Source organism: Lolium rigidum, chromosome 1, assembly GCF_022539505.1.
Source record: "Lolium rigidum isolate FL_2022 chromosome 1, APGP_CSIRO_Lrig_0.1, whole genome shotgun sequence".
NCBI lineage: Eukaryota > Viridiplantae > Streptophyta > Magnoliopsida > Poales > Poaceae > Lolium > Lolium rigidum.
The window spans coordinates 225364658-225387792 of record NC_061508.1 but is presented as its reverse complement, the minus strand read 5'-3'; the positions used below and the strand labels follow the sequence as shown (position 1 = coordinate 225387792).

Below are 23135 nucleotides of genomic sequence, written 5' to 3'. Positions count from 1 at the left end.
CCAAACGCGGCACGAACGAAACACGTCCCCCAAACGCTCGATCCGGCACGGTTTGGGGGACGCGGCTGGAGATGCTCTTATGCGGCGTATACAATTTTATGACCCCAACATGAAGTTGGTAAGTTGCAATTTATTAGTAAGGGCCATGCTACGAGCCCAGTTCTCTTAATCATATATTCTGAGTATGGCCATATGAACGGAGTGTTGAGCTACATTTTGCATAGTCATACATAATCATGCGAAGGCATGTGAGGACAATTTTGCCCATTCAACTTTATTTTAATTCAATTTTTAAGATAGTAATCTTGTAAATCAATAACTTGTATCAACATTTTGGTAGATCCGAGTCAATTAAATAGCTAAAAGGTCCTGACAATGGTTGGATGGGACCATATATTGACTTGAATTCATTCAAGAAAAATTTGAGTGCCACTTTCATTTACAAAGCTGTGGACAAAATTCTCTAAACCTACATTTGTACATCTGGTCTACCAAAAAAACCAAAACCTCAATCCTACCTGTTCCGTGGTGGACCATCCAGGAGAAATGTTGGGATTGTTGGGTTTCCACCGTTATACCACAAAACTACGCCAGCTACTCCAGTCCCTCCTTGTATGTCAGAATCTATCCTGATTTACTAATGATATTAACAACTGATGCTTACAGATGACGATCATTTGTGCTTAACGTGCCTTCGTCAAACGTCTTGTATCGTATGATGCAGCAGCCACAAGTTGAGCTGTTCCAAGGGTCATCCACGTTCACGTGATGCTGTGCAGTGATCTTGGTCTGAGGTGTATGCTGATTGCTCCCTCTGACAACAACTGTACTAAGGATCAAGACCTAGAAACACATCTCAGCTAATGTTGCTCCGGTGAAGGATGTTCTTATCCCATCTCCTTGCCTTCCCCTTTTCGATAAGTGCCGTTAAGAACTGCAACGTGCCCTCTGCGTCTTCGATGTTTGGCAGCTCGACACTGAAATGAAATAGTGGAATGAAGGCGGAGCTCCTGGGAATGTCTCTTGATCTGCCTCTTTTGTCCCTTGGAGATGTTTCTCCGTTGCTCCCAACAATGTTAACTACCTCCTGAGCTCTGTCCAGATGAACAATAGATTTGAGGTTCATCTCAGTTTCAATCACCCACTGTGGGTCAGGAGGAACACCGGCAAACTGGGTTGACCCTAGATCCACCAAGTACCGGCTCGAGACTAACAGGAGCAGTTTCTCAGTAAGCACGAGGAACTTTCCAGGCTCTCGGACTGTCTTGCACATGACAAATGTCTCATCCTTCAGCCTGCCACCATCAGCTTGGAGAAGCAGAGATACTCCAATTGCTTCTTCCCAGGAGTATGGGAACAAAGGACGATCTCTGGCAACAGGCCTAGAGAAACGGACACGCAAGCGGTTGGATTCATGAGGATTGCTTCGGTTTCTTATGCTCTGTGCAGTTCTGCCTGTGGCTTCAAGAATACTGGCCATAGGCCTAGCCACAAGCCCAGCTGTTCCCATCGCTATACCTGCAGAACAGATACAGGTCAATGTCACAAACAATAACAGCTGTTTACAAAGGCCTATCAAAATGGCATTACCTGATATAACCCCAGGAAGACCATGTTTCTCAGCACCTCTGATTGGTGATTGGAGAAGCCCAGTCAGACCCTGCAGAACAAGATTGAGATGCAAACAATGTATGCAGTTTAGAGATAAGTCCAATAAGATTCTATGGGACAGTGAAAACTGAACGCGCAGGAGTATGTCAGTGAACGGTTGCAGTTAATAATCGTGTTGAACTATCAAAACTATGTATCAAGAACAACTCGTCAGGCTCCAATGAAAAGGAGGTCATCTGCGATTTAGTAATTACAGGTCAACATGCTTTGGCTATAAAGGGTAAAACAGTAATACTTGATCAAGAGAGATGGATTTCACCTCAAGAAACCCATTCAGTACGCCTTCCCCATGCAAACCTAGCTGTCTTTCCCGTTCATCCAATTTGGAAGCGGCTTGCTCATCATATGTAAATGCAACAAGGCCCTACATAATGAAATTTACGTGAGCTGTGAGACTGAGAATTCTGGAGAGCGTAACTTCCAAGTATCAAACTGGAGCTCAGCAGAATACCTTATAGGCAGTTTTACTAAAGTGAGAAGTGGCACTACTGACTGCATAAACTGTATTTCCAATAAGATTTTTTGAACCTTGTGCAATACCGTTTAATAGGTCAACAGGACTCTGTCAAAGAGCAAATTATAGATCTTTAAGAAAAAGGATTAGAGAATTGCTAATTCCTTCTAAGACCTGCATTTACAAACCTGCAATTTCCCTTTCCTTGAGGCAGACATGAAGTCCTTTAAACCAAATCCAACATTCCGGGCAAAACCCATAGGATTACCTATAACACCAGCAGAGCCAAAAACCTGCACTTACAGTATATTACCACAAATTCATGTAGTAACTATGAACTATTGAAATCCAGAAAATATGAACCAAGGTAGTCCTTAACAGGAAAAGAGAATGAAATGGACAAAATGTTGGCACAAACACATGGTTGCAGCCACTCAGGCACTGCAGAAGATCTGATAGAGATAACAGACATCCATGTTTTTGGTTCCAACATTGTCAATAAGCTTAGTAAGGTTATTTTGGACAGCATACTGAGATGCAAAAAATCATACTTGACTAGAACAAACGATAGCTTGAATGGTGTGCCCATTTACCTTATAGAGTTCATGAAGCAACTGCCTGCTATAGTGCCTCACAAGAATATCCTGAATTGATTGCCAACTTGCCATAAGATTTTCTACCATTATTTCTCCTAGATGAACTGGTACTCCTTCGACATCAATGAGGGCCATAAGGCCTCTCTGCAACCCAAATGCATAATTAAGATAACATACAAGGAAATACACTTGTAAATAACTTCACAGAGCATACATACAGACCAAGTGCTGTGAACAATACATGTGCAGATGTGCTACCAGGTAACTATTTGCACATGGACATTAGTAGTCCAAATTTCCTACAATAGATTAGAGCTTCAGGCCAAGCAAATTTATTGTTTTGGAACTCCAGCATATTTGGGGATTTGAAGTTCGCATAAAATATCCATTTAAGGCAGAGCCACAGGTGACAGACTATCTGTAACAATCAGCAGCGCACTCTCCGAGAGAAAAGAGAACTCAATGGGTCCAGCTTTTGTTGAAGGATTAATACTATCACCGTATAAAATAAACTTGTGTAGTTTCCTCACAAAAAAGGAAGAAATAATTTATGTAGATAATAAAAGCACAGCCACTGCTCTGATGTGAATACCACTCTTATAAAGAAGGGTTTTCAAAGACATTTTTTAAGGAAGTAGTAACATTTATAGGGCCAGTAGATATCTATGAGCAACTAACTATCCTCTAAAAGGCACGGTCAAATTCTTATGCAAATATCTCCCTACAAGGGATGGAGTACTTTTCACCTGAATAGCAGTACTGTTATTGAAGCTTGTGCTGGAGGCTGAACCACCTTCATTCCTACTGAGCCATGGAGTGCTAGTAAAACTGCATCAAAAGACACAATCACTGGTAAACTGATAATGTTTTTTCTGCAGTGGTAGGTATTCAGAAAACATAAACACGGAGAAGAGATAACCTGAACGTTAACTTGACAGGAGTCAACTCAAACAATTCAATATATACTTTCTTCTGTTTCCTGGCTAATAGGTGTATCTGTTGCCATGGTGCACCAATCGGGATAACAGAAGGCAGCAGTCCACTGTCTTGATAAGCGTCCACCGTGTAGGAGCTTTGAGGCTTGTCTGATAAGTTCTTTGAAATTTTCTCGTATTCACCAAAAATATCAGCACCACCATATAAAATATTGGAGTCTACACTTTTATCCAACTGACCAAAATGTACTCTAGAGGAAACGGATCTAAAAAAGTCAATCATGCTCAGGACAAGTCGTTCTTCAAGTTCTAGGCAGAAAGGTGCTACACTGCAACCCACCAAATGAAGAAAGTTACCACAAGTTCAGATATGAACATCTGAAATAACATACACCGGTAGGGTAAATAATACCTTATGTTTATACGTTGGTACGAAACAAATGATGCATCTCTAGTTCTCCATTTAACTGCAGCAAACTGCAGCACGGGTTCTAGGGTATTAGAAGAATTTTTACTCTCATTTTGGGATTTCAACTTGGTGTCTATACCCTTCAGAAAATTAACAGACTTCCCCTTATGACTTCCATCAAATGACAGCGTGACAGGGTATGGGCTGTCAGAGAACTGATTATCAATTTGCATACTTTGAATATCAACTGTGAATCGCTGCTGATCTAAGCTCTGCATGGCAACAATTCTCGTATCCTTGGCAGAAGCAAACAACAATTCCTGTCAAAGAAAAAGAAGTATAGTAAAATAAATGCTGTGCTGAAAATTACTTGGTGGGATTCAGCATCAATCGTAGCACTCTGTTCACCTGAGGAGAAGAGCTTATCAAGGATATCCCCATGAATGGTAAGTGTATTCTGATAACTTCAGTGAGGTTCAACTCAATCTCCTGTTTCTGATCATCTTTTGGTTCCCTTGATCCAAGAAAACCTGTTTCTTTTGTGTCCATATTGTGACAGTTCGAATCAATAATACTGAGCACCTGCAGTTTATTATTGCAAATTAAAAACGAACAAGAAAGTGCATTGTCCAAATCTTGATACTTAGTGGGCTTTGAAATAACCTTTATTGCTCCCTCTGCATGCACCGAGATGCCGAATTTTCTTTCGGCTTTCTGTCAAAAATATTTTTGAAACAGAAGGTCAGAAAGCAACTGGAAAATATCAACAATCTTTAAGCAGATAGACTAAGATTGGGATACTCCCTCCGTCCCATATTAGCTGTCGCAGATTTTCAGATGTATCTAGATGTATAGCTGTACCATATTAGCTGTCGCAGATTTTCAGATGTATCTAGATGTAAATATGGGACGCAGGGAGTACATAAAAACCAAGCAAAAAATTCCGACTTGGCCCTTTCTTAGATGTGATTAAGTAGCGATTTTCCCTGATCATTATAAACATAACTATGCTTAATCTGGTAAAACAATTCCCAATGCAACATATCTTCTCCACACAAAAAATTTGAAAGCACAAAAGGTGCCTAAACAAAGGTAAATGTCCTTGGCCGGCTGATCTGGCGCACACTTCAAATGCTTCTGAAGGTGTTGATCGAGTCCAACTCTTACGGTCAAGCACATGGCATAGCACTTCCTTATCCTGTGAAGCACCCCTCCATCCATCTATCGTTCAATGCAGGTCCCTCCCCCCCCCCCCCTCCCTCCCTCCCTCTGTCTCTCCCTCTTCATCTCTCTCTCTCTCTCTCTCTCTCTCTCTCCGACAGATCGGAGAAGGCTCTGGCCTTTGGGTAGTTGCTGCCGTCGAGCACGAGGGGCCCTCCCGTTTGCACCAAAATAGGCTGATGGCGACCTCATGCACGTGTCCAAGTGGGACCTCTTACTCTTAGCTTGGGGAGATTTCACTTGGGGTGTGCCCACACTCCCCAACTTCCATGCTGACAAATGAGATGAAGCTTTTACTCACCACCGCATCTGGTAGGGAAGAGGGGGGAATGTAGCAACTGATATTTTTGTTGCTATTATACTCTTGGTCGTTGCAAAAAGAGAAACGATTTAGATTGGCACAAATAGGTGGTGCTGTGTAACAGAGAAAAGACTTGGCTGTTATGTTGCATTAGTCATATAAGGTTTTTGCATAAGTTCATCTTTGATTGGGAAAATATTATTTTTCCATACATGTATCCATAATTCTGCATTTGATCAATAATTGCTACATAAATTTTTGAATTTTACTTCATATAAAAAAGTTCTGTTGCAACGGAAGTTCGATTTTGTTACAGTACTCTCCCCTCTTTGGTGTCTTCTTCCTCTGATTCCTTGTTAGTTTCTTCGTCCTCTTGATCTCTAGCTGCAATATTGTGTCATATGAGGTGAGGCCAGCTCATAGCAGGGAGGGAGGTGGCCAGAGAGAAAAGGGATAAGTTTTTTCCACAGGGAGGTGAGACGTGGAAGAGGACAGAGAATGGTGGGTGAGGAAAGGCCAAGCGTTGAATGGCATTTGATTGCATGGCTGATTGGTTGTCGAGCTAGCTGATTGGATACACTTGGTCGACTGGCCGACGCCTAGAGCTTGCATTAAAAATTGACTCATGATTAAGTAGTTCTTCTGAAATTCCAGTCAATATTAGCTTGTTAACAAGAAAAATGGCGAGTTGGCACTTGATGCATTCAGTGCAGTAGCCACGACATGCTAGTCCAAGTTGAAGACATTAAATTACCTCAGGCGTGGAAGGTAGGGACACATGAACATCATCACTGAGAACATCCAGATTATATGTACCCAAACTCCGTTCCCCAGGAACCTGTACGATTGTACGGAAGAGAAACCATTTAGTATACTTGTTTAACACAATAAACTGAAAAAAATACTCCCTCTGTTCATGTTTAATCGACACAACATCTGTACATACATAAGCTATTCCATGTGCAGCAGGCATGTCGATTTATTCCGAACGGAGGGAGTAAATTATAAGCTCAATAAACTACCTCAACAGTAAGACGATGAGGATAGCAAGGTTCATCCCAGGCATATTGACAAGACGTGTAAGGATATACGATTGTTTCAATAGATTCACATCTCTGCTGATATATCCGCAATTTCTGGATTAAAAAAAAAAAAAGAAATCATATAAACTTGAGAGCCATACAGTTTCAAGAAAGCTACAGAGCAAGAACTATTTACCTCGAGAGAAAAGTTGTCAATCCTGTAAGGTACGAAACCAGTCTTGTCATCAGACAGCAGAATCAGTATTGTACCGGTGGTGCTGTTATTTCTTCCAGCAATTTTGTTGTTGTGTATGTCTATATCAGCATTTTGTACTTCCACTCGAACCATGTTTGACACACCTGAGGCACTATTCCTCATTTTCACTTGAGCATCTCCCAGGTGGTCAGGGAAAAAACTACCAGACCATTGCCATCCCGGCCCATCAAATCGAATCGAGACAAGCAACTCTCTGCAAACAGAGTTTTATCAGCACAAACAGTAAAGACTGGAAAAGGATGTATAGAGAAAACAGATAACCATAACATTCTGATAAGATTGACAGCTGAAATCAGTAGTTTGTAATGCAAGTCCCATCAGTCTTAACAGGGGCTGTGAAATGAATGAACCACTGGAAAAATGAGCCATCCACCATCTGAATCCAAATTTCTAAATATATATATATTCATGAACCATAAGCTCCTCCATATTTATCGTTTTACCATTTCATAAAAGCAAACTAAGCAAAGCTAATTGAGAACAAAAATTCATGGCTAAGCTCCAGAAACAAAGGATAGTAACTCACCTGGCTGTATCAGCCCAGTGAAGAAAAGAGTGTTGCCCAGAACTTAAATGCTTAGAAAATCTTGTTCCCTTTTGTTTATAGAACAGATCATTGGTGCAGGCATTACAAATCACATACCTGCAAAACAGGGGAAACAGATGATGGAGTAACTCATTAGCCAGGCCACCATAGAACGAAAAGAGTTACATGGCAGGAAAAAATGAAAGAAACTGAATAATAGTTTTGGTTGGCTACAGGGCTAAGTTACAATGCAATAAGATAAAAGAGACATACGCCTGAAATTATAGCATTCCAGAACTATAATGACGATCACAGTTAACCATATTAAAAAGAATGAACCACAAAATGCTACTGCACAGCTCTGTGTGCTAAGTTTCATTTGTTATGGGAAAACTAAATAATTATGGTAAGCTACAATAGTTTCCATTTTTTATGTGCTTTGCTTTTCTTTCCAGTGAGTGGACCTGGCCCCAAAACTTACTATAACTTGACAAATAATCACGAGCGCTGAAAACAAATAGGTAATTATGGGTACTGAAAAACAATGTTATTGCCATAACAAACAGGTGATGAAATGGTATCTTCCAATTACCTTGGCTGGAAAGCGACAGCCTTTGTTCTCCCAAAGAGTTCTGTTGAAACAGGTACAGAAGTTACAGCAACTAAAAAGGCACTAGAAGTAGATGATTGTGGAATAGTGAGACTTGTTGAACCACTGGCAGGGACAATGAGAAATGGACTCGACCAATCTCGTCGATTTGCTTCAGTTCCACTATTAGGTACAGATGCATTCAGCTTAACCAAGAGTTCAGTTGCAGGTGTATGTCCAGCAGGAGCAAACATATAAGCTTTAGCATCTTTGTCACATTCTTTCTGCACATGCTCGCTGCTATTTATAGCTCTTCTGTTGGAATGAGAGCTGCGTCCATCAATAAAATCCAACTTTGGGATTTTATTTGCAAAGCCTCTGGTATAAGAAACACACACAAGTTACTACAGATATAAGAACCAAAAAAAAACAAAGTTAAGATTTTAACACAAGCATATGGATGCTTTAAGGGGCAGAGAGCCACTGACTGCATGGATGGGTCTTCTGAAACAAGAGAAAGGCCATTTTTTCCAAGCACATGTCGAGTGTGCCCATCTAACTCAAAATTACAAGGGATAACAAGGGTGGACCCGCTCCTCTCATAGCTGCTTTCTGTGACTGTAAGCAAGAGATCTGTGCAATTGTACAACAGAAATGGCACAGAAAGGTACAGCTCTCTTGCACCAGAACGAGCATCTGTTGCTTTCTCCAGTGTAACATTGAAAGGACCTGCAGAAGAAACAACTACCAAAGTTTTAGGTATTCACTATCAAATTATTCAGAGTAGAGAGAAAGACCGAACTACATACATTTTGAGGCATTTGAGTAGAATGCAATCGTCTCTGTTGAGGAAAATTGTAAGCCATTTGATGTGGTTCCAGTAGAAAATGATTCCACACGGGGAAACTTTATGGCCAAGGACCTGTAATCTTGAATATGAAATGTGATTCCAAGATCGTTGGAGGGGTCAACAAAATAAATAGAGGCAGTGCCGACCTGGAAATAGATTGAGTAGCAAATTAGAGAAAAATTAGAGTTAGATGATATATCTGCATGGTGTCAGAAACTTGCCTCCTTAAGTGAAACCTGATGCGCAACCCCACCATTATCTATTGTCAAAGATATGCACACAGGGAGATAATTCTTTATGAGAAGAGGCGTACTAAGTCTGACTTGCCGGATAAAATGTATCCTTGTCGATGTCTGTTTAGAAGCCTTTGAAGCAGGATTTCCGAGATTTGGTTGTGCATTCAAATGGTCAGTGCAGTACTGACCTCTCTGGGAACTACTAGATGAAGGGACAGTGTACTCTTCAACAGATACACAGCAGCGAAATGGATCGTTACTAGGGTGAGAAGGATAGCACACAGACGATTTCATAAACCCGACCCTGCTTTCACGTGAAAGTAAACTTGATAAGGAGTGAGTTTCACTCCACAAATAAGTTCTGCCGACAGGATGCCACCTAATCTGACCAGCCTCAGACAAATGAACCGGCAGGGGAATCTCTTTGTTTGGAAGAATCGGCCCGATTACCTGCAGAACAAGGTTTCTTGAGAAATCTCATGTTTGGTTCCTCGTGGCTCATCAATGTAATCAAGAGTTCACGACTGTGAGTGGCCAAGAGGTTGATATTAGGTAGACAATGAAGTATACAATAACACGTTTAGAAGCGAAAAATTGCACAGATTTAAGCAGGGCATCCACCCTGCAGCATACTCTGCACATTGTGCAAGAATACAACCAGAGTTAAAAGCTGCTGGTAGCAGGCAAGCTACCGTTGAATTGTTCTTTGGCACCTGGTCTACTTTTATTTCACATAAATTAATATTTTGCATCAACGTGACATTAAAGTTCGAACAGGAGTTACCAACCACCTGCTGTTTGCCAAGTTTCAAACCAGTTTTTTCATGTTTTTCTCTAATCTAGAACACGACTGAACAATCTAACGGCACAATGAGGCCAACATCCATTTACCTTTATCAATATTTTTTGAAACAGTTGCAAAGAGAATTAGGGTGTATATGGATATACCTTTGAAGAAACACCAAATGGTATATCAAACCGCAACTCAAGGGGCATTGATGTTGCATTGTTTAGTATGACCTATAAAAAGAGACCATAAGCCCGTGCATGCAGCTAATGATGTAACTGATCATTTAAAAGGTTATTACCGTCGAGTAAACGCGTACGAGTTTGCTATAATTCTGTAAGGAAACATCAAGTACGACAGGCACAATTAATCCATCATGATGACTACCCTTTCTATTGGATCCAAATGCTTCCAAGCTTTCTTCACAAATAACTGGCTTCTTACTCGAAGAGAAGTTTACTTCAAAGAAGTAAATGCCCACAAGGTCAATCGAAATTGGCTTAGAGGACCCGGAAGTTCCGTCAAACTCAATGGAAATCATATAGTGTGAGACTGCACTCATCCATTTCTCAATGAGGTGTTCAGAAGATCGTGCTTCCCTGTGCTGGAAGAAGAATTCATCTAGAGTTTCTTCAACATAAATTGGGACAGAATATCCTGCTGGCACAGAATTTTCATCTACTACAGAGAAACTATCAATGTCATCTGAATTAACAGCACCACGATACACCTTGAAACTAAATGGCAATGATGTGTCATTTGAGAGAATATATGGCGCATATCTTCGTGTGTGCACATCACGGCTTAATCTCAGGATTCCAGGATCTTCTCGAAGACCCCCACCACTACTTGGATTAAGAGAATCTGTAATCATCTCACTAAGTCTGAGGATAGCCTGCAGATGCAAATCATGAGATCAGAGCAACATATCTGAGAATCAGGATTTAGAACACATGCAGATACCACATTACTGAGTTGATTTTTAAGAAACTAAGCTAAGTACTCCCTCCGTCCAAAAATAAGTGACTCAACTTTTTCTAGATATGGTTGTGCATCTAAATACATCCGTATCTAGAAAAAGTTGAGTCACTTATTTTTGGACGGAGAATGTGTCAATGTTCCTTGAGAACAGATATATAGCTACAATATATCTGCAGAACCTACTGTCCTAGTTCCTGAATCACCATTTAATCAAAAACATATAATATTGATAAACAAAACAAATTGCCTCTTGACATGTTTGGAAAGTATAATATGCCAGGATCATGTACCTCGATCAAGGGTTCTGATATATTTACATTAAGCTGCTTGCTTGAATTCAGCAACACCTCGGTACTGGGAGATACATCCAGTGCATCATCAGCACATTTTTGAAGTACATTTAACTGAATGCTTGAGGGCTCTATAAAAGGCTCCCACATAACCTGCACATGTATATATTGTTATTCCTTTACCATGAAGAACGAAATACTGGACAAGTACAAAGGATGACTTTACCTTGTCAATATTGTTGTAATTTATTAAAAAATCAACAGAAACAGAAACTTCCGTTCCATCACGCATTTGACTAAATTGCAGTAACAGGTTCTTCACCAAGGTTTCTATAACAGGCCCGTGACTACTCCACTGTCAAAGCATTGTCAAGAATCAGAATGAGTCAAATGTTAAATCTTGACTTGAGCGTATTTGGGTACATATAAAGCACACGCAAACATAAACCAAATTTTCTTGTTTGATTAATTCCAAAATGAACTCTCTTTTTGTTAAGGACAAAATAAAACTATAAAGTCGCTTTACAAATTGAACTGCAAGGTTTGACCAAACAGAGCTAACGATCCATTACTGGTCATGGTACTAAACCTTCTTTGGAAGGTACTCCCTCCGTTCTAAAGTAAGTGTCGCAACTTTTTATAGATACGGATGTATCTACACACTAAAATTTGTCTAGGTACATCCAAATCTAGAAAAAGTTGCGACACTTATTTTAGAGCGGAGGTAGTACCAGCTAACATTTCATTCTGACATTTTCAACACTATTCAGCTCACTTTAGTACTTCATATTTCATAATGCTCCTTTCTTGAAGGCAATATATTCAAATTATGTTGACATTTTATCTACCAGATGACCAAGAAAATGGCAAGGTCACCTGAGACTGCAACTTTTTGCAGTGATATCAATCTCACAAACCTGAATAAAATATTCAATAAATAGCTGGTTTAGGTAGATCTGATAGACACCTAATCCTTAGACCGTGGAATTTCATCACAAGAAATCAACAACTAGCAGTGTAGCATAACATACCCTTCCATCATTTAGCAGGAGAGAACCTTTTCTTAACCCCGCCTTGAACGTCACAGAACAAAACGAAGAAGCCGATGATGACGATTTAGGAAATCTGAGTTCCATACTGCGCCAGAAACTAAATATTTGGTGCGAAAAACTAACATCCATGTATTCTGCTTGTAGATCAACGGAAAGGTGTGGTGATTTCATTTTTGATTGATCAATATAACCACTAACTTTAATCTTAGAGATATGCATGAACGGAACAGAGGCACCCTTGTCCACTTGAATCATCTCCAATATTACTTCTCCTCTATCTAAATCACATTTGAATTTCGCCCAACTTTCACCGAACATTACCACCAAATGTTTACTCTCAACAGTTAAGGTGATAAACTTGCAACCTCTTGGTTCAATGCATTGAGTATCATCTGTACAGTGCATTGAATTAGAACCAGAACTCCCATCAACCCCTGTATAATTGTTTGTCTGATTTTGTTCTTTCTCCCAGATAGGTACATGAACGACAACAGCAATATTTTCACATGTTACCACCAAGTAAGAGTTGTCTTGCGAACTAAAATCTGATGCAAGAAATGATGACGTTGCAGAGTCTGAAAAATGAGGCAAAGCTGCTGGATGCCCCGCATCCAGACTGTTATCTTCCTTTCTTATGTAGGAATGAAAATGGTTGATAATGATATCCCAATCAACTAAATATAACCAGGTCTCGAAAAGAGGTACAGCAATTAATATCTCGTCTCGCCCAGCAAGATGCTTCATAAACTTAATTAGAACAGGAGAAGATGGCCCATCAGAAACTATGGAGACAAGAGTGTGACCACCAGATGATTGCAGAGCTAAAGAGACAATATCCATGTCAACACGCTCGGGGTTTTCACCAACCATTACAGCAGAAATACCAAACTCAAGGTTTGCAGTGGCAACCTTCTCCAATGGTAAATCTTTATCTTTTGAGTGACCAAAGAGAATCATCAGATCCTTGGCAAAAATAGTGATATTAGTAGGCTCATTAGATTCAACGCTCTCCTCATTGGAACTTCCACATTCTAAAAATTGCCGGGCATTGCCTTTGTACATTCTACTTTCTTTGACGATTGAACTTAACTCATCAGTGATACGAAAAACTGCCTCCAGCCCATCCATAAAATACAGATCTGTACAATAGAAGACAAAGTACATGCTATTATTGTAGAACCAATACATTTCAAGAAATGTTTAAAAGCAGAAGTATGACCCAAATCTATACCTTCAGCAATTAAGTTGCATTTTGATATTTTGCTCATGATGAATGTGGGCAACAAAGGCTGCTCAGAGCAGGATAGTTCTTTGCAAGGAACTTGAATCCATATACCAGCATCAAGCTTTTCTACAAGAGAATGGATTCTGGTAGGCATGTCCTCATCAAACTTCAGGATAATATTTCTTTGCTCGTTCAGGAATACAAGCGATATGGATGCATTTCTTGAACATAGGCTGATGACATCAGCTCTACTGGAGAGCATACACTCTGAACTGAAGAATTCTTTGGGAATACGCTTGACAAATTCTGCTGAGATTCCAGTTGCAATGAACTCACAGAAAAAATATGGAACACCAAGCTTTATACAAAAAATCTCTTGATTTTCGACAGGAAAAAGTATAACACAATCACATATCTCAAATTTGTAGGTGATACTGTCATGCAATTCTCCAGAACACTTATTTTTACTTGCCACAGAGTGATGCTGTTCCACCACAGGATTCCAATCATCCAATAGAAAATATCCAATAAACATCGCCAGCAACTTTGATGGCAATACGCAGCAAACATTTTGGGTTGCAATACATACTTCAGTTGAGAGTGCAGATAAATCTTTTTTAACATGTATGTTGAGTACATTAGCATTACCATGTGAATAAGTACTCCAGAGTTGCTCATTAATACTTGGTGATGTCCACGATGAAGCAAGCATTATATCTTTAGCAGACAACAATAGGTCCCATGAGTTTGTGTCTGCCAGTGACAGTGTTGCTATAGACTCAGGAACAGTTAGTGTTGCTAAAATACCACATGATTCATGGAAATGCACTCTAACTGAAACAAGTGATAGATCCAGAATAGTTGCGCTGACATTATTGGTAGCATTTGGGGATATGGATGAACAGTTAGAATGCTCAGTTTTACACAGTATGCTGCTTGCAAGCTCTGATCCACAGTGGCCATTTAAACCTGAACTCTCATCACACTGTTTACTCTTTGAAGATGCAATATCTAAGGCCTGAACACCTTGAGTTTCTAAACATCCAAAATCGGATATGATATCAGCACGTAAAAAAGGGAAGTGATCAACAGAAACTCCACCATATGATGTGCTCTCAGCTGGACAGAAATTTGACAAGGAAAGCTTCGGAAATTTGGAAGTGGTTGCTTTAGATTTCATGGAACTGTGGTCCAATGCTGGGGACACAACAACATTGCCAGCTGGAGATAGTGCATCAAGACTTCTCAAAAACTTGTTTATCTGGCCGACTACAGAAGGATGGACATGCAGATCAACATCATTTAAGTTCAGCTGGTATACATGATGAACTTGTTCATTATATTTATGACTTCTGTAGTGCAACTTTAAGCAAGCTTCAGTAGCAGAACTTTCAGGACGTCCTGTCATGTTAGTAGTAGTTCTAGAGTTTCCTGATGAACATAGCACATCCAAGCTCGATTTGTTCTTCAGATCAGTGGACGTAATTTCAACCATCTTGGTGATGACCCAGAGTTCTGGTAATTCCCACATAGCATACCTACAAAAAACAACACCAATTCACACAATAAAATCACAGAAGATATTCAAATCAAGATTGCAAGATTGTGAACATTGATTAACCTGATATCAATATCTCCAACACCAACAGTGATGAATGAACATTCCTTGCCATCGTCTTCAAGGTCAATAATTACACTCAATTTGTCCAGCTTGAGAGAAGCAGACATATTTGAGGCAGGTTTCTCGGGTCCACCGGTCTTGGTATCATCAGAAGTGTTGATTCCAACTAGGTTACTTTCTTTCAGATAGGTAGACACATTAATAATAGCGCTGTACATTGTCTGAGAAAAATAGATATCGGCAGATGGAACAAGAGAAGCAACCTGCCAAAACAATGGTTCCAAAAAGTACGTTCACAGAGACTTACATACAAAGAGGAAAAATATAGATGAGCGCATAGTATACACTATACACCGAACCATCTTCTGTATGCATTCCTGTGAATATAATAGGATCCAGAACATCAAAACCATACAAGAAGTCGTCTATCCTTCAAAAACAATACCTCCAATTGTTTCAGCATCGGTTCATCCAAGAATATGCACAATCTAAAAACAATAGAAGCATCCAGTTTGACCAATGTGGAGGTTTTATCATGTCTACCAGCCATTGACACCTTCACCTGCGAACATACATATATACATCATATATATGTATACATATATACAATAGAAGCATCACTGGTTCATGTGGATGCTGAATAAGGAAAAAGCGAAACAGAATATGCACAGAGCCTAACCTTGAATCCAGTGAGGCTAACCTCAAAATGATTATATAGGTCATCCAACTGTAAGCCAGGCAGCAGGCTGTCAGAAAAATAAGTAGATGTTTTCTTTGATATGTAATCAAGAAAACAATTGGCTTGCGCCTGAGATTCCTCCTCAACTGTATCTTTGGATCGCACGGATACATCTTCAGCCTCAAAAACCTGCAATTTGCACTGGTTTCAACAACAAAGCTACCTACTACGAACCAGAAGTTCAAAAATAAAGAGGGACAGCTGGAATCATTTTTCCTTCAATACTATTGAGCTGGAACCATCCAATCGTATATAAAACCTACATATGATTTCATTCACCTCCTGTGTGATTGGAAAAATCGAGTGGAAATCGTATATAGCCTAGCTGCAGAGGTAGAATCTATTGGATGGTAATGTAGAACGGGGACCATAAAGTAAATCCATTCAGACTTGATCTCAACTATTGCACTGGCTGTTGTTGTATGGCATGACTGTTTCTGCTGCCGAATTCGGTGAAATGGACAAAGTGAAAGTAACCTATGGCTATGCTATGCACAGTATTACATGCTGAGATCATTACTACTGAAATTCATTTGTTATCGATAAAGCACATCAATATCTGTTGTTAGCTTGCATTCACCACGAATGCATTATCCTTATATGTTTATCTTGACCAACTGCTACACATCCTGTTTAAGCACACCACTAGGCGCTGGTATCTCACCCACCTGACCAGCTATTTCCTCTGACTGCTGCCACACTTCAAGGTTACTGTCTTTCGGTTAACAATTATGTCCTCTGTTTATTACTGCCTCCGATCCATAATACGCGTCGGGGCTTTAATTCAAATTTGGACCGACATTTATTATGGATTGGAGGGAGTATTACAAATACTGTAGCACTTCAAATCGAGATTTTGAAATATCAAATCAAGGTTTACGGAAAAAGGCAAACTTTTCCACCCATTTCAAGAAGTACACTTTTGACCCAATTCTAACATAAAAGGAGGTAAAATACAAAGAGTGTACTAACTGCAACGTTCATTTCCATAGGTGCTTTATATTCAAAACAAAATCGAGGGCACATGAGACCTTATATTATGAAACACTATGAGCATAGGAGAGTAGTTATACCCTACAAATTTGCCTAGTATTGTAATTATTAGTTTATTACTACAATGTCAAATTTAATTCTCAAATGAAACAAATAAAATTCATTTGATTTTTGTAAATCTTGGTTATGTCCGGGAAATCAATTAAGTAGCAACCAACCCAAAGGGGATCTGGAAACCTGATCCATGGACCCTTGTGATCATAGAAATTCCATGGAACTAACATGCTCCATGGCCAAAATGTAAAACACTGGTGTTTATCATTAGCACATACCATAGTAAGTTCTTCTCTTCCACAATCTTGTGATGGTAGCCTAAACACGAAGTGGTGAATCCTCAAATCCCAAAGATGTTTCTTTTGGTTCCCAGACATGTACCTAGAATCAAATTGAAATAATTACTTATATTCAACTGGCACACAACAAGAAAAATATCGAAGTAAATAGGAGAGAACATACTTTAGTTTGGAGAGAAGTCTTGTTCCAAAATTATCAAAACGATTTAGTGAAGAAAGCACCTGCATGCATGTAGAATTGCTAGAATATTACTTTGGCATTTAAACTCGTTTCAGGTGACAAAAATCTCTAACCTAGCAAAAGTTAACATATATTCAAGTACTTGAAAGGCACAACAGGTGACAAAGAGAGCTCATATCAACTAAGAATAAATAAAAAATAACATATTTGCCTAAAATCAAAGCTGATTTTTAGAAGAAAATTGGAAGAGGATATCATATTCAAGATTGCTGGATCTTACCCAGCACTTCTACGAATGGAGAAACACAGATTTTACAGACGGTGGAATATAGTTGCAGTAAAAAAAATTTATACAGCCTATGTAGTCACAAAAATAGTTTCACTTGATAATCCAACTAGCTTATTGGCTATTGAATCTTTCTCTTGCTTCAGTTAGCCATATTTAATAAATTTGATTTGTAAATAAACTCACAAAATAAAGCAAGACCCCAGAAAATAGTATATCTTTCCTCAAACGGTGGAGCATAAATGTACAACATGAATGCTTACCCTATCGTGCTGAAATTGGAAAGATGAAAAAATCTTATAGATGTGCAGAAGATTGAAGAAGAATTCTGGTTCGTAGATGGCATTGAATTCCTGGACAACAACCTAACAAATGGCAGGCAAAATAACAGAAATCAGCAACGAAGAACACCACAGGGATACTATGCAATGAATTCACCCATCTTCTGTAAAGAATACAAGTACCCGTGTTGAAGCTTCTGAGCTTTCATTTGACTTCGGAAAGTCAAGTTGAACACTGATAACAGGTGTTCCCAGACCATCAACAGTGCTACACTAAAATATGTTACGGTTTAAAAGATACAGTTCACAGAAGGGCCAAAAAAACTCTTGAGAATCAAACTGTAATGTGTACCTTTTCAGCCAGCAAGATTTTACTTTTATTAGCCGGGTTAGTAATCTCAAGTGAATCAAGCCAGGCAAGGATAGTTGCTGAATCATCCCATATTTTATATTCAGTCCCAAGCCCACTAAACATTGCATCAATAAGCTTCATGCCAAACCTCCTAATAAATCAGCACATAAGTTAGACAATATCACGATAACAAAGAGCCTCTCACATAATCTAAACCATGTAAACAAGAAACCGAAAATCAGGCAACAAACAGAATAGTAAAAGTAGTTTGTAATTGTTTAAAACAGAACGAGTCAATGGAAATATTTTACTAAATTACAGTGGGCTTTTGGGGGTACTTATGTTTTAATATCTTAGGAAATGATAACTAATAAGTACAAACTGTTCGGTTTAGAGCCATTACTGAAATATTTTACTAAAAATAGCAAATACTATCTTTGACTAACTTTACTTACTAAATTGTTTCTATGGCACACCATAGCAATGACACACTGAGTGTAAAGCTATTATTACAAATAACAGAATTACTGCAAGACAAAAATATGAAACAACCACCACAGAGAGGACAGGGGAGGAGACACTTGCTTGAAGGTGACAGTAGTAAGTATCTGAGGAATAGATAATTTCAAAGAGTAGTAGTTTTCTTTTGTCAACTGATTTTCAGCAGAAGAAACAGGATGAAATTCCGTCCCCTCGTATATATCCTGAAATGAAAAACTAAGATGTTCCTGAATATCATTACATTAAAACTGGCAGATGCTAAAAGAATATGTCATGGATCGATAGTTTAGAATATAACCTTAATAATGTCTTCTGAAACAACGCCAGCAAATGAACTAGTGTCAGCTGTTCCACCAGCACCAAGCATTCCAAGAGAAAGCCAGTTTAACCATCCTCGGCCTGCCCCAGCTAACTGCTCATCGGTTCGAGGACTTCCTGGACTAGGAAAGTTGTCTTTTGTAGATTTTGCAGACAACTCCTGCCAATAACCACTGAGATGTTACACTGGTGCCTCTCTCCAACTCCTCCAATAATTCATAGTATCATTACTACTCCCTCTGATCCATATTACTTGCCACTAACATAGATGTATCTAGACACATCTTAGTTCTAGATACATCCATATTAGAGGCATGTAATATGGATCGGAGGAAGTACTATTTTACAAATAAAAGTACAAAGTACCTGTAGTTGTTGCTCCGCAATTGTTCTGTAGTTAACTATATCATCTATATCACAATCTTTGTCCAGAATTTCCAGCTTTTGTAGAATGTCATTACTTACAGGCTGAAAATGGCAAGCTTGAACAAGTGAGTTCGTGGAAAGCATTGTATAATCATACATCCTGCGCTATTATTTTATCTAACTGGTGCTATGTAGCCTGTGTGACCAAAACAACTGGATGGACATATATACATATTTAACGGGATCTAGTCAAACAAATATGACCGGGAACGGTAGGTACACCATCGTACAATAAAAATGTTTGTGTGATATATCATCGTTTTCCTTCGTAAGTTGATTTCGTTACACAAAAATGATACACAACGTCAGTCCGGCATGCACATGATTTATACAAAGTTGGAATCAGATGTTTGCTCCAACTAACAAAACATGTCCATTTAGGACAATAATGTTCTTCATACAGAATGTTCATACAGTTCCGCAATAGGTACTTCCAAATAGTTAACACGATCCTTAAGGAAAGTACTCCCTCAGATCCATAACAAGTGTCAGGGTTTTAGTTCAAATTAGCTTAAATTTTAACTAAAACCTCGAAACTTATTATGGATCGGAGGGAGTAGTATTAATGTTGGTATGTATATCCATTTGGCCTATCACACACACACAATACAAAACATGCAGAAAATGCATTTTATCACCAATTTCGGCTGACATAGTACTGATGTTGGTGTGTATTATATGCATTCGGTCTATACAGATAATAGAAAACAAAGCAGTAAATACATCTTATGACCAATTTTGTTTGACATAATGACAAAGTGTAGTATAGACCCCTTCCTCCTGCTCTATTGGCTTTCCTTTTTTTATTGGTAACAACCATCTGTTCATGTGTGCGTCAGAAACACTAAAAAAATTATGAGGAAATGCATGCCATACTGAGAAAATCACACCACCTGTCCTTTCTGCAATAGCTCCAATTTCGTTCGGTACAGATTGACATATTTCCGACGGTTTCCCCTGTTAACCATACCAAACAGACATACATAAAGCATTTGAAACTAATATATGCACACACTAATCAAGAAAATGATAGATTTAAAAATGTTGTATGAGCAAAAGATGGAAAATTGGTCAACATCACTTAAACTAAGATCGTTAAACTGCACATGTCAATGCAACATGTTAACACACAAAAAAGAGTACAAAAACATAACTACATAGTCATAAATCATTAAACTAGAAGTGTTTAAGTAACAAAGCCTTATTCTGCTTTTCAATTAAAGAACAAGAGTGGCAGTTGTTAGGTTAGAACAAAAAAACTAAGTCAGCGATTGCTAGTATCCTACAGTACAGAAAATGCTGACTTTCTGATACTATTTGTCAGCAGATAGGCTCCATGCATTGTTTAGGTGTGAAGCTCTGAGCTCCCTAAAGCTTGTTTAAAATGAAAACAACAACGTAGAGTATATAGTTATGAAATATTTTACTGAATTTGCTACCATTGGCAAACCTAAACTTGATATAAAAAGGATAAGGGCCAACTCATCAGGTTCCTTACTTGCCCTCAGAAACAAATTTCAAGCAACCTTCAAATCTACCATCTGTAAGCGATTACGAAAGCCTACATACTTACACTTGTTTCAAATATATGGATATCATTCTGTCTAGCAATAATTGGGACCCACTCAACTACAGTTTCTCTTTGCACACCTTGCCGATCAAGTTGAACAGAGAAGAGTTAATAAGAAACTCACAGTCGCTGTCCCAAGAACCTCCAAGAAGTTTTCTCCAATTTTCTGCGAACATCTGCTGTAATAGATTCCAGGGCATACTGCCACCACCTTTTTTGCCAACCTTTATGGCTCTTAGATAAAAAGCTCTCAGGCGGACGGTAACGTCCATATCTGTGAAATAGTGGCAATAAGCATTGAAGGTAGCGATGACTTTATTGTTACATTACGTTATCCTGTCAGCAAATGCTCAAGTAATCTTTTGTTCATACTTAGCAAATCCCTGAACCAGTGAAACCAAAGATCTCATAGTGTTCAAGCACAGGTCATGATGCTAGAAGATTTACAACAGCATTATTCCATCAACGCAGAAAAGAGGAATATTGTGCATTAAGGTTTACATTTAGGTCAGAATAAGATTTTGACAAAAAAGAGCAAATAATTAATCCAATGGAGTATGAACAAATACATGGAAATGGAACCTATAATAGATGTCAGTAATCAGAAACTAGTTTTTGGTCATGTAAATTAGAGCAGCATACTTTTTCCGCAGAGCACAGATGGTGAAGTAATCACAAAGATTCAAAATTTGCTGAAGCTGGATTTCATCAATTGATAGAACCTACAGAGAAAATGAAAATGTAAGGATAAATCAACCCTGAAGTGATCAACACATCTACATTGTGTTAATAATAATGAAAAAGAACGAACCAATGCAGTTAGTTCTGCAGTCATGTCATACTGAGGCGCACCATCACGCTTTCCAGAGTTGTTGGCCTGTGATGAAATTCCATTAGGACAAGCTGCTCAGCATTCAGTGAAAAAAATGGCGGATTTAAAGGTAACCAGAAAGCTTTTGACAGCCTTTTCGCCAAATAAAGATGCCTCATAATACCATCATTGATGAAAATATGTGCAAAGAAGAGATGCACTTACAAGCACAGACACGGACACACAAAATGGATTTATAAGATAATCATCTCTTGGGTGGGCCAACCCAAGACTGGAATTAGAATGAGCTTCAGTAAGAGCACCAACATCATATAGATCATGCTGTTCTTCTAACTGATGACAGTAAATGCCAACATTCGATATATTTATTTTCTTGTTTACTTCATCTTGTCTGGACCTAGCCATCAATGACCTAAAGCACAAGAAAAAAAATACACATTCACCATCCAATGATTGAAATACCCAGCTATCGACAAACCTAACAAATAATAAAGATAAACAGTAACATTTACATGCATATTGGCCCATAGATAGCCAGTCATTAACATGTTTTTTATTTGGAAAAAGTGTAGACGACATTTTTTACAACGAAATGACTTGATGATTTTCACGGTATATTGCATAGCAGCTATACCGATGCATGAGAATGACCGGAGGGTCAGATGATTAGCTCGAGTTGGTGGCTACCCCGCAACCTGGGTTCGAATCTCATCTGATGCGGATTTGCGGCTCATTTAGCTTCTTCTATAAGAATATGCCCTGGGTGCTAGTGCCCATGGGTCTCCTTTTTATTTTAGCTACACCAATGCATATAGCCAAAATACTAAAGTGTGTTACTGTAAACTTTTAGGCCACCACAGGAAACTGAAGTTAAATTTCTAGTGAAATTTTGGATTCCTTCAAGACCCGTAGCTCATAAGTCGACTTAGTTATGTAGAATCACTCTCTCAAAATATGCTCCATCTCCCAATGGTTTTTAACATTTTAAGTAACTTCAGTCACTTCGAAGCATTTTCGTTGCTATTAAGAAAACATCTCAGTTTATATGCAAAACTTTGTCCTAATCTTCAGTACCACAACAGTTGTATACAAAAAAGATTAGACTTAACTAGCAAAGTGAAGCTTTTTTCTTGGTTTAAATAGAAAAACAAATGATCAGGCGCACTCACATGGCAAAGCTTTGCTTCTGCGTATCTGTTTGTATTGACAGACTGCTGAATTCCAAACCAAATATGAAGCCCCCTGATAATGATATATTAC

General features: G+C 38.8%; 1 protein-coding gene across 1 annotated transcript; it reads right to left on the bottom strand.

The window, feature by feature from the left end:
• Positions 1 to 416: 416 nt before the first annotated feature.
• Positions 417 to 23116, bottom strand: LOC124690781. Its single transcript, XM_047224121.1, has 42 exons — positions 23045 to 23116; positions 22080 to 22287; positions 21855 to 21920; positions 21686 to 21765; positions 21168 to 21317; positions 20367 to 20430; positions 19414 to 19515; positions 19028 to 19207; positions 18814 to 18932; positions 18229 to 18379; positions 18060 to 18149; positions 17859 to 17960; positions 17292 to 17350; positions 17108 to 17210; positions 15723 to 15911; positions 15489 to 15605; positions 15044 to 15306; positions 13429 to 14960; positions 12177 to 13336; positions 11372 to 11500; positions 11146 to 11298; positions 10176 to 10769; positions 10036 to 10107; positions 9073 to 9537; positions 8811 to 8997; positions 8490 to 8730; positions 8005 to 8379; positions 7413 to 7529; positions 6806 to 7079; positions 6610 to 6723; positions 6342 to 6425; positions 4729 to 4779; positions 4474 to 4647; positions 4069 to 4385; positions 3641 to 3985; positions 3468 to 3549; positions 2719 to 2865; positions 2314 to 2418; positions 2123 to 2233; positions 1931 to 2035; positions 1591 to 1660; positions 417 to 1518 (listed from the first exon to the last, which is right to left on the bottom strand). Coding segments are annotated over exons 1-42 (9711 nt in total). The 5' UTR covers positions 23047 to 23116; the 3' UTR covers positions 417 to 856.
• Positions 23117 to 23135: the final 19 nt, after the last annotated feature.

What these genes read in the sequence shown, in the direction of transcription:
- LOC124690781 (XM_047224121.1), bottom strand. An exon ending in ATCAGGTTTCACTTAAGGAG is followed by an intron (nt 8,998 to 9,072) that starts GCAAGTTTCTGA and finishes ATCTATTTCCAG; the next exon opens with GTCGGCACTGCCTCTATTTA. An exon ending in TACTGAATGGGTTTCTTGAG is followed by an intron (nt 1,661 to 1,930) that starts GTGAAATCCATC and finishes CTTGTTCTGCAG; the next exon opens with GGTCTGACTGGGCTTCTCCA.